The 12238-nt window shown below is 43.5% G+C and overlaps 1 protein-coding gene across 3 annotated transcripts in view; it reads right to left on the reverse strand.

Annotated features, from left to right (window-relative positions):
* The window catches only part of Ret (protein kinase receptor Ret oncogene), a 34715-nt gene that overhangs the window by 14099 nt on the left and 8378 nt on the right, over positions 1–12238 (reverse strand). For 2 of the 3 annotated variants that reach the window (XM_076617196.1, XM_033328880.2), the window contains exons 2-5: positions 2260–2481; positions 2048–2175; positions 1837–1972; positions 737–993 (exon numbers count right to left, since the gene is read on the reverse strand). In XM_076617196.1, the coding sequence (XP_076473311.1) occupies positions 737–993; positions 1837–1972; positions 2048–2175; positions 2260–2481 (743 nt within the window). The remainder of the gene's footprint in view (positions 1–736; positions 994–1836; positions 1973–2047; positions 2176–2259; positions 2482–12238) is intronic. The other variant, XM_076617197.1, reaches the window with a different exon arrangement.

A 12238-nucleotide genomic window follows, 5' to 3' on the forward strand; every position in this document is an offset into this window, starting at 1 on the left:
GCCACTGATTAAGTCGACGACTTTTTAAACGATTCGTCGTCCGTTCGCTAACGAGATTTTCCTTTCATCGACGTAGTGCGTGTACACTGTATGTAGATATATGTGTGTTTAGCGCAACAAGCAGAAGCGCAGTGCAGATGTAGGAGCTCGAAACATCTCGAGGAACGAGTAACGCGAGTGTAGGAATGAATTTTTCCCGACTATCCAGTCGGATTGTGCGAATCCTCGCGTAATCGAATGGAAATATTCTACAGCTGTTTCCTAATTTTGTAGCATTGACGGAAAACCTTGCAGTACGTCGATTAGCGCACGCGACGGCTCGCAGTGAACAGCGTATTCGACACTGTAAGCCGTTTGCGTTTGATCCGAGAGAAATGTCGACTGGAGCCATCCAAATGGTTCGCGTGATCTGTAACGAAGCGAATCTTACCGGCGAACGCGCAGAAATTAGCACCAGCGATCTAAACGGTGCGATTTCGATCTCGAAGATCGACCACACTCCGGAGGTCCTGAGAAATTTGAAAACGAACATTTGTACCGACTACAGGGACAAAACGCCAAGTTTATATCGCGATGGTATTCGCAAGAAAACTAGGCGAAATATCATCGACGACGATGGAGATTACTTCGATGGCCTGTCTTCGTCGTTCACGAATGAAACTCTGATGATACTCAAAAGTGGAGGACAATCCATTCTTACGCCTGATAAACAGCTGGACAGGATCGCGTCACTCACCGCGGTAAATTCTGGAAGAATCACATCGATCGAGTGGTTGCCCTGCGCCATCGGTGGATTGTCGTCCTGATCCAAGACGTCGACGTGCAGCGTGTCGATCGGTGCGTACTGCATTCCGGTGATCTCGTCCCACACGATGCACTGAACTTGAACGGCGACTCGCGGTCCGGGGCCTCTAGGCGGCGGACCCAACGCGTCTCTGTCCAGGAACGCGTTCGCGAACAGCGTGTCGTTGGACGTGTGGAAGTATTCCGTGCCTAGAAATTATCGGACGTTCGTACGTTCTCCGCTACTTTTCCACGAACGCTTAACTCGCCTTCCGGGAATTCCAGGAGTTGGCGGCTCGTGCGCGCGCGCACGCGTTCGATGGATTTATTTCCTCGAGCGGGAGAGTCGGACAGATACACTCCCATTCGTAAGATATTAGGACGCTTACAGGAAACCAGATTAACTTCAAAAACGTTTAAGCTCTGGCCGAAGCCTTCAACAATATTTATTATCCCCTGTGGCTCGACTTGTGTATATCTGGAATTTATTATAAAGACCATGGAATCTCGAGGTGAATGAAAAATCGTATATTCGTGGAAAGGTAGAAATCTTATCACAACGACGTTGAATTTCTGCTCGCTTATGTCCACTGTGTTACGTCCACTTCGTGATCGTCGCTTTAATCAACCTTGGTGATACATTCGTACTGTTCAAGTTTCTATGATAATTCGAGGTTTCATTAAGCTTTTGAACAAACATCTCTGAACCTCGCGTGTAATAAACGCGCGTGAACTTCTTCGCCGAGGCGAAGGGATTCCTGATCCATATTCATCGCGTTTCTCTCGCGACTCTTGCGAATAATTTTTACAAATTCACCCCTCCCCACCTCGAATGCAAAACCCTGATCGATGGACCGCTCGATCGACGATTTGAACAAACCATCGCATCCTACGTAAAATCGATAAACGTCCTAATAGTTAGGCGCGGAGGCGTATGCCGTTTCTGTTGGAGCGCACAGGGATGTTCCTTCTTCCTGTCTAGAAAACGTGATTCTCTATCGCCGAGCTATAGCTGAGACGCGACGACGAGCATGAAAAGAAAGGGTGACTTGCCGTTCAATAGCTTGTAGTCGGTTACGTGAAAATTGGAGCAAAGGTCGGTGTAAATGCCAGGTCCGAAGGTACCGATCATCGCGACCGGCTGATTTTCGTATATCCTATACCTGGACGCGTTCCAGAAGCACATGTCCTGAAAACGAAACGACGTTGAACGGTAGAGCGACAGAGTCTCGCGAAATAGACCGTGCAGCGACGATCTAATTACCTGAACGTAGTCCGCGCATTTGATTTCCGTCCCGTTAACACGAGATGGTTCCACCGTGATTTCCAGGACGGCCTCGTTGCTGTCGTCTTCTTTCGCCACAACGACGATCGTATCGGATCCGGTCGCGCCTTGGCAAGCGGGGAAACGAAAGACGCGGTAACGTCTGCGATCGAAGCGAAACGCGTAGATCGAAGAACATCTGTTACACTTACCTTTCTTTGAAAAACCGTGCAGTAGCAAGCTGTTCGTCTCGGAATCTATGGAAACTGTCGGTTCGCGGGGCACGGTGACGCGATAGTTCACGCGACTCGGTTCCGTCGAATCGTTTCGAAGCGTCCTCAGCTCGAGCAGCTTCAACTTCCATGAAATGTGTGCATCGTCCCGCGCCAGGTACGGTATCCTTACGGCCAAGTTCGACTGAGGAAAGTATAGCTCTGGAACAGAGAAGCGGCGCCCTTTACCGAGTCGTTATCTGTACGCGTAAATTTCGAGTCGCTGTTTATTACGCGAAACGGCGAGAACTTGTCGTTTTATTATTCTACGCTTAATTGGTATCGTATTCGGAACATAATTCTAGCATGCTTCGTTCCAATGTGTATTCTGCAATTTACACGATAATAGTCGTTACAGTTGTTCCTTATCGTACAAGATAATGAAATAAAATTGTGCAATCTGACTAGCAAACGTAATCTCTCGTGGTCACCTATGATCCGACGATAGCATTTAGATTAGTATTCGAGTCGTATCAGTTGTTAAGATCATCGGCGACTACTATCGCGTTGAAACAATGCGTACGAGTATTCTCGTTTTTGCTAGAGTAAGTTTCCTGCGACAATCAGTCCGGTACTCGCTTACAAGGCTCCAATACCGTGAGTACTAGTAGTCTGTAAGCGAGTAGGCAAGTATTAGGTTTCAGGTTACGAAAGTTTCTTTCGTTTTATAAGGAAATGATAGATGCACAATATTTTCCGTTTTATATTATTTCATCGAATTACGTACGATCCATTTTGTTCTATCAAAATAAAGATCACAACGTTCGACAGATCAGGTTTCATGTTTGTACGAAGATACATCGTTGTAGAAGACGCGTCTGTAAAAGAACGACACTTTTCGGACAACCTAATACGTCTGTTATCGGCAGCGAGACGCTGGTAGCCTGTCTCCTTACTAACAGATTGGATAAGAATGAATTTCTGAACAGTCGATCACGAGGGACGTAAAAAGTTGTAAGCGAGTTCCTAACCACCAGAAATTGAACTAAAGACGATAAATCAACTCGCAGAGATGCCAGCCAAAAAGGGAACGACCGACACTCGAACACCATAGGCCATACTTCTCGTACGAATGCAAGAGTCAGCAGTACAACCGAGCCATCGCGGCTCCTGCGATGCAAAATGTTTTCGATCGCAAGACGAAAATAAACGCTTCGTCTTTGGCATTGTAAAGTTCAACGGTGAGGGTTCGCGTACGGTCAACTTCGTGGAAACGACTCGTGTCAAGGTGAGCGCGTTTAATCGATACACAGCAAGTAGTTAAAGTCCTGCTCGGCGAACGCGCTCGGCCGCACGCTCTTGCAGGATAAGGATCGCGATCGAGATCTTCGACGGTGTTTTCGCGGAACTCCAGTCGCGGTTGCGCGATTCCATACGCGAGCGAGATCCGTTCCTGGAACATCTGCGGTTCCACGTGCCGCGTCCACCGTGTTCGCCTCGATCGATACCACACGTTTCGATCGTTCGCGCGACATTTCGCTCTCCTATCGTGCGCCATCTCTGCGAACCAACTCTATGGAAATTTTTGTTTTCGATGGAAATTTTCGAGATGGAATTTTCGAGTTTCGCGCGTGTAGGAATTTCTAGCCGAGGATCGGCCCGGTAATTCCGTGTCGTGGGACGAGGACGCGTGCGTTTTTCGTGAAAGGGGTAGGGTAAGAAGATATTTCGGTAGGGAAGGCCTCCGGTGATGGCGATGCCAAGGGCGAGGGTGCGATAGCGAGGGTACGGTGGAAAGGCGAACGATGCGACGGTCACGCGAGAGTCGAGTTAAAGGCGCAAAGTATCTGGAACGCAGACTTGCGAGCAGGCACACGCGCTCGCATACGCACACGTTTCTGTATCGTGGCGTCTGTGTTAAAAGTTAGGATGTAGCTGCTTGGCGAATGCGCGCACAAAGTCTTTCGCGTAAAGGTGCGTTTAAACGAAGCGCGCGAACGATCCTCTTGTTAGTGAAATTTAAGCGGGAACAAGCGTTCCGTCGCCGTTTAGTTGAATTCGTTCGCTGAATTATTTGACCGCGATCGTCGCGAAGCGAGATAAATCTTTTGATGAGATAAACGAGTTTACGAACGATTTCCTCGATAACGGTTTAACGCGATTTTCGAACGGTGTGAGGCAACGATCTCCAAAATATAAAATAGCTGAATATACAATGTGCAACGAGGACTCGCACTCCATTGTATTTATTGCGGTATTTACGTACCGATTCGTTAAGTTCAAGTATATCAAGTTTCATATCTTTTGGCGGTATTTTTATACGACTATGAAGAGTACAGTAGATCTTTGATCATCCGAGGCGTTGTAAACCAGGCCTACCTCGAGTAATACGGAATAATTTATTAGTATTCATGAGTCGTATAATAAAATCTTGATGGCTTAAGGTTGTACGCGTATTTGGGTTTGTATAAGCGTATCGTATGTTGTAGGCGTATTTAATCGATTGAACGTTTGATTAACTGTTTTCACGATACCTGGCTATGTACAATTTCGTAGTCTTCGTGCTAAAATTTCGAGAAAAACGAAGTTATGGTAAAGTTGGAAGCGCCTCGAATAATACGGAACTCGAATAGCCGAGACTCCATTGTATTATGAAAATGAAGTATGCAACCTGATAAAAAACGGTTCATTGGAAAATGGAAGTATCTACTTCTTGTAGCTACTGTATTTAATCAAGAACACTGATGTCTTTTTCTCTAAATCATAGTATAAAAGCAACAATAGCTGTCTGGTATGAATGCTCTGACTTGAAACGAACACGATATCTTTCGACGGTGCCACAAAATTTCCGTAATTAATTTATGTCACGAGATGAAAAAGGTTGTAAATCACTGGTACGTTAAACGCGCACGAACGATTTCTATCATTCTCGCTCTATGTGTTGTTGGTCGTTTGGTCTAAATGCGGGTTACCTTTGAACTATCGACGATCACCTCGTCGACACGATTTCACTGACACGGAGTTCGCCGACGATGTTTATCTATAGGGATGACATTCTCTCTTTGCCGATAATTAGTATATTAATTGTCATATGTCATCGCTAATCGTGCATCTGTATCTAAACGTTCATTTCCATGCATGAAAAGATAAAAGGAAATGATAAAAGTTACTACGATATTACGACGTATTGCGTTGGTACTTTATTAATTAACGTAAATTATGCAAGTAAATATTTACAAAAAGTGAGCCACTTGAAAGAAATTTCCACAATTTTTTTATATATTGTCAAAGTTGCAACCCTGATGTACGTAAAAATTGGCCTGTACAAAATCTAACTTCACCCACGTTCATTTCTGCTTAAAAGAAAATTAGATTTGGATTATTTTGAATCTTTTCAAGGTTGGGGCAGGTTTCACTCCGACCACGCTTTTTAACATCGTATTGCATACAGGTACATAATTCTCTGCTACGCGTGTGCGTATGACCGCCACTGCTGTTTGCGAGTTACCTTTTCCGTTGAAAAGTCGTAAGAAGCGAGTTATATGGGAGTCGTAAAAAATATCAATAGCATAGATTTGAGTAAGGGGAGCGACTGTGCATAACGGACGGTAACGTATGACGATAAGCGTAACAATTTTCGCCAGAAGACGACGTCGATGAAACGACTGGTCGGTGATTTCGTATGCTGGTTTCGGTGAAATTGCGTCGATGAAATGTTTGTGGCTGATTTGAAAGTAGCTCCCTGAACGCGTCTTTAAAAAATTCTCTCAGCGTGCGATCGAGGGTGAGCGACGATATCGGATCGTTACGATCGAAAACGAAATCGGTCGAAAGGCGAGAGATCGGTCGTTCTAGTAGATCTCCAGAGGCACGAGATCGTTGTACCTGGAAACCCTATTCGCACATCGAGTTACGATTCCCGAAAACAGAGACACCGTGAATACGATACGCGCAGCCATACAACTCGGCACCCTCTCGGTCGCCGATCTGCAAGAACCTGCCGCGTTCGAGTCGGCCCACCTCGCCACCTTAGTTACGTCTTGCGCCCATCGTAGGGCCACCGTAGTATCACCATCTCGATATACGCGCCCTCTATTCCTGTAAATTGATTCGCCATCGCGTATACCTGGCCAGACGCCTAATTCGCTCGAGACTGCCACTTTCTTTCGTTTCCTATTATTTTCTTAGTAGGCAGCACTATATCTTCGTTGCTTGGCTTGCACTAAAATATATTTTATTTATTTACTTATTCATAGCTGTTCTCCTGCGGGTTAGGAATTTCCCCGTTACTTTTCTCTTTGATATATACTTATGGTCTACTTTTCTAACCTTAACGTTTTTCGTACTCGACGTTTAGACTGGAAAATTGCAACTCAAATTTTACCTTAGGACCTTTATATTTAGCATAATAAAGGATCTTTAGCATCCTTTATATTTTTTATTGTCTATACTTCTTTAACAGTGACGTATAACCTCGCAGTCTTTCAATCTCAACAACGTATAGATCTAAACGGAGACATACAATATGAAACTCTAACAATTTTGCTACATTATTTTTATTACGTTATTAACATTCGCGATACGTGGCAAACGTTAATCTCTTGTTTCTTCTTCTCTTTCCCTCGATGCTCCCGTCTCTTCTTTTCACTATCTTTTCTCGATTTCCTACTTTGCTCGCTTCCAAACGTTTGTCAACGCCTTCTGCGAGTTTCTTTCCCCGATTTTCCGTTTTCTCGCGATTCCCAGCTTTGTAATACGTGCATCTTCCATCGTTTTTCACGAGTATCTCATTCGGTTTCGCGTCTTCTCGAGCGTGTCCTGATTTTCAGATATTTTTCAGCTCCTTCCGCCGGTTTCTTTCTCGTTTCTTCGATCTTGGAAAAATATCTTCCACCGCCTATCGCTCTCGAACGATGGCGCATCGCCACGACTGAACGTAGACATCGAAAGCAGCTCGATCGCGCACACCTGTACAAACATCTCCGCTCGGAAAATTAACAAGTTTCTCATTGTCGCGCGACACTCGCGCGAACGTATCACTCGGCTACCGTCGACCAGCTTCTCCCTCCTCTGCGCCACCCTCCAGCCATTCGACACCTCGGTTTTCCTTCTTTTTCCCTTTTTCGATCACCGACAGCCAGGCCCATTCGTTTTCAGGACGCGCGTTTCCACGCGCTATGCCGAATTCGGAAATAGCTTAACTATATTTAGGTGATTTCGACACCCTAACTCAGGGAAAGGTGTGTTGCTCTTACCCGGCAACTTTTAAACGCCGTAACAACGAACTTACGACCTTCTTAATATCTCTCTTCGATATTTATCGGTTTTTCCGAAGAAGAAAGATCGGGGCAAACGAACGGGAAGAGCGCGTCGAGACGAAAGCGTTCACTCTTAAAACGTAGCCGTCGTCGCGTGTCTCTTCGCGCTTATCCTTCGCTCGACCTCGAAAAAGAAATTCGTTAAAGTCGAATTTACACCTTTTCGCTCCGGACGAACATCGTGAATGATTCGTGGAGAAACATTTTCGTCCCCGTTTCGCCCGAAAAACGAACGAGGTAAGGCGAACTTTGCTTTGGACGTCTCAAACGAATATACAGGGTGGTTGGTAACTCGTCCTGTTTTGCGACCAAGTTTTCAGGACAGAAAAAATAAAAAAAAAACAAATTCGTATAAAAGCTCCGCTCCCCAGCGGCTTAAACCCAAAAATTGTATTAAACACGAAAAATGTAAAGCGCCCACACATAATATAGCATGGCTACGTCGTACCGTCGCGTATCGGTACCTTTGCCTAACACATCATTACAAAAATTCATCGTTTATTGTGAATACCAATATGTATTTAAAACTGTGTCTTGGGCTAAATAAATATCATTAAAAAAGAAAAAAAGGTAGTTGGTAACTGGCGGTACAAGCGGAAAGGGGGTGATTCTACGCGAAAAAAGAAGTCGAAAATATAGAATAAAAAAAATGTTTTTTTTTTTAATTTTTCCATCGAGACAACGATCTGTAGGAGGTTGATTAATGAGATTATTATTAGGTGAAGTCGTCGATGTATTTTAAATTTGTCAATACAAGTCCAAGTCGCGATACGGTGTGTATAAAATCGTTTGGTCGCAGTGTATACTGATTCGTTTGCGATCGCGTCCGTTTATTTATAATAGTCAGGGGGAAGTCGGAAAATTCAAATTTGTCTTGCCTTACAATACCTACGACCGCGGTCTTGATACTCCGCAGCAAAACAACAACATGATTTGAATCGAATTCTAACTCTTGTGCCGCTACAGATCTACAATGAGATCCGTTATAACGTACCGCACGCGTACCGAACGAAAATTCAAAGTCGATTTTCTCGAAAACAAAGCCTCGAACGAAAAATTTTTATTCTATATTTTCGACTTCTTTTTTCGCGTAGAATCGCCCCCTTAGCGCTTGTACCAACAGTTACCAACCACCCTGTATAAATACATCGGCTCTCGTTTTTTACATTCAATTATAACGTAATTTACATATCTTCGCTTGATCTATCGAAAAATATCGCTTTCCTTCAAAGTGATCGTCCTAAGTGGTCACCATGAACGAGATAGTTGTTCGTCTTTCACGTTCAAGTCGAATTTACACCTTTTCATTTTGGATTTCCATGATGACCGGGTGATTGGACATCCACAGGCTATGAAAATTGGCTATGAAAATGAAAGATGAAAACCGGCGAAATATTCCTATCAGTTGAATTCCTCTACTTTGCCTCTACTTTGTTTATATTGTTCGGCGGCCACTTTGGACGAAGCGCGAATGAAAACAACGTTTTTCGACGAATCAGCCACGACGATGATCCAAATTGGAAATATGTAAATTCGGCTTCGCTGCGAACCAATCATCCAAGATGGTCATCCGAAGTAAAAACTGTACCGGATTTACGTGGTTTCGCTTTGGAAGGAAGATACTTTTGTCCTCGTTCCATCCGCGTATAAAATAAGAATTTAAGCAGCGTTCGTCCGCCGTGTTCCTTCGGCTCTTAAATTCGGCTTTAGGCTTCTTCCGACTTTTCCAACCCGGTAACGTCGTTGCGCAACCGACGCGGCGATATCTGTCGATCGAAATCTCGACTGAAATCTTGAATGAAAATCACGCGAGAATAAAGCCTTCCTTCTATTTGCTTTGAGAGCGACGTTGTGAAAGGACGCAGGTCGTTCTTCGAGTATGTATACACGTAGCCACGCAAGCCACGTATCGACCGTTTCTTTAATTCACCCCTTTGTGGTTCGTTGAAGGCGCTCGTGGACGAGTTTCGCCTGGAACTCGAAACATAACGCGACGCAACGTAACGCAAGAGCGTCGTGCCAATTTTACCGGCAATAAGGCGTCGAACGGTTAATCAAAGTTACGGTAAACACGGCCTACTTTTTAAGGGGCGATTACCTCGCAACGAGCGCTTCGATTTCGTTTCTTAGATCCGCTGCGAACAATAGCGACGACGCGCGATTTTTCCTTTTTCCTCTGTTATCCTTCGTCTTTCGTTCGTGTTCTCGTCCCGTCTCTTTTGACTTTTCTTCGTGAACATTCGCCCTCGTTTCGTTTCCCGATCGTAGATTGCTTCTCTGAAATATTCTGTGTACAGTCTACATTCATCTCCTATCGATGTCATTTCGTTCGTGTTTCGTGTCAAAACGAAAATAGATTCGTTTCATTTGTTTCACTTTCACGGTTAACAAATTTTTCCGGTTTCCAACTATAAGATTAATGGTTCTTTCTCTCTCGTGCATCGGCCGTAGGTATCGTTTACACGATTTAATTCTGAACAATGAAAAACTCGTTTCGCCTTTTTCTGATTTCGCGTACAGTTTCGTACCGTCAGTCGCATTAATATTCGCACGCAGAACTATTTGTACAGTTGTGGCTTTGTTTAAATATCGTGTGGATTATTCGACGAAGATACCAAGCCATTTATCATAGCTTAAAAATTCCTAGATAATTTCTTCCTAAAAATAACCTTTCACTTTCCGATAGATTTTGAAGAGAAAATTGTCTCATTTTCACGTGGTGCCAGTATTCAAGAAAAGGTACCAATCTCGATAACGGACAGCTTGTAATTTATCACAGAGGAAAGCGTAGAGGTTCTCGCGAAATTGCACAATTGTTAATAGCAATCGTAGCTATAATGAAGAAGATCGCGTCGAATTTAAGAAAGAAAAGAAAAAGGACAATCTGCTCTCTGTTAAAAATCTATTCAATCTACCTATACAATTAAACGTTATTGTTAGGAAGAAATTGTTTGAGCATTGTTTCAAGCTATAATAAATGGTTCGTATTTCCGTAGGATAAACAGCGCGATATTTAATACAATACAATACAAAGATAGTGGCGCGCGTTCGTCACACAATATAAATGCGACTAACTATATGTAATCGCTTCGTAATACCTTGAAATACCTATCGTTTGCATAATTTCAAATATTTTCCTTCCATTAAATCGAAAATACAGGGTGATTGGTAACTGATGGTACAAGCGGAAAGGGGGTGATTCTACGCGAAAAAAGAAGTCGAAAATATAGAATAAAAATGTTTCGTTCGAGGCTTTGTTTTCGAGAAAATCGACTTTGAATTTTCGCTCGGTACGCTCGTTATAACGGATCTCACTGTAAATCGTTGTCTCGATGGAAAAATTAAAAAAAAAATGTTTATTCTATATTTTCGACTTCTTTTTTCCCGTAGAATCACCCCCTTTCCGCTCGTACCACCAGTTACCAACCATCCTGTATATTGAACGAAGCTGTCGGTGCCAACGTAGAATTTGCATGCAACTTATAACAAAACGGATAGTCTCGATTCGTTAAACGGAAGGCAGGAACGTTGCAAGCTCGTCAAACGCGTGGACGAGTAATCGCGTTGCACGTTGAAATTGACTATGTGTCGGTAGCGTTATATTCTTATTAACTCGGATGGTGTAGACGATTCGATAGCACATAGTTGTGGCGATAATACGCTACAAACGCGTACTGGAAAGCGACGTTGACAACGGCTAACTAAACGGCCGTATGGCGTTTCTGTTTGCTCTGTATAATGCTACGGATGCAACGTGGAAACGATAGAACGTGTAACGAGCCACGGTGACTAATTTCTTGTTCATTTTTACCTCATATTTCATTCATCGATCGGGCTGCTTTTCTTATTTTACGACTGGCTTTTTTTTTTTTTAATACCATGTAGATTTCTAGACGATATGACGCGTGTTTTCAAATCGCGCGTTCGATCGCGACCTACTATCGATTCCAGTCGTTATCGACGTTGTACGACCGGTTTCGATTCGAATAACAGCGTAGATACGAGTGATCGATGAACCATAATTACGATACTCGCGAGTAATCGCGCGTTTACACTTCCAACCATCGAGCGGAATGCGCCTTAATAATTTAATGAAATTTAATAATACGAAAGCGTAAAGGAGAGTTCTTTTCGCCGATCGGAAATCGAACATCCTTCTTGTGCTCCAAGAATCGCCCCGACACGCTCGTGCGACTGTTCGTACCGTGGAAAGGGCGAGCCAATGATTTCACCAAGCATTCCTCCAAATGTTTGGTTTTACAAATGGACGTTGAACATATTAAATTAGAAATAATATTGAAACGTTCGATGGATTCTCCGAATCGAGAAACACTCGGGCGTTTCAAATAAAGGCGACGATTTGGAAACCATCGGATGGAATCGTGTAGATTGGATCTCCAAAGAAATATATTTAACGATCTCGAGTATTTAACACTAGAACTGCCGATAGTTAACGCGAAACTATTTCTACGAAATACAGCCAAAATGACTGGTCTTGGAAAAATACGAAATAATAGAATATTTTTATATTTATTGATTACAGGAGAAATTCCATGTTATGTTGTACACTTTTGGTATTAGTAATCCATCTGGGACCTAAACAAGGGTTGACACATTTGTAGAATCGTAGAACCAGTCATTTTGACTGGTGTGATATTTCT

This window comes from Bombus vancouverensis, chromosome 3, assembly GCF_051014615.1.
Source record: "Bombus vancouverensis nearcticus chromosome 3, iyBomVanc1_principal, whole genome shotgun sequence".
Lineage (NCBI taxonomy): Eukaryota > Metazoa > Arthropoda > Insecta > Hymenoptera > Apidae > Bombus > Bombus vancouverensis.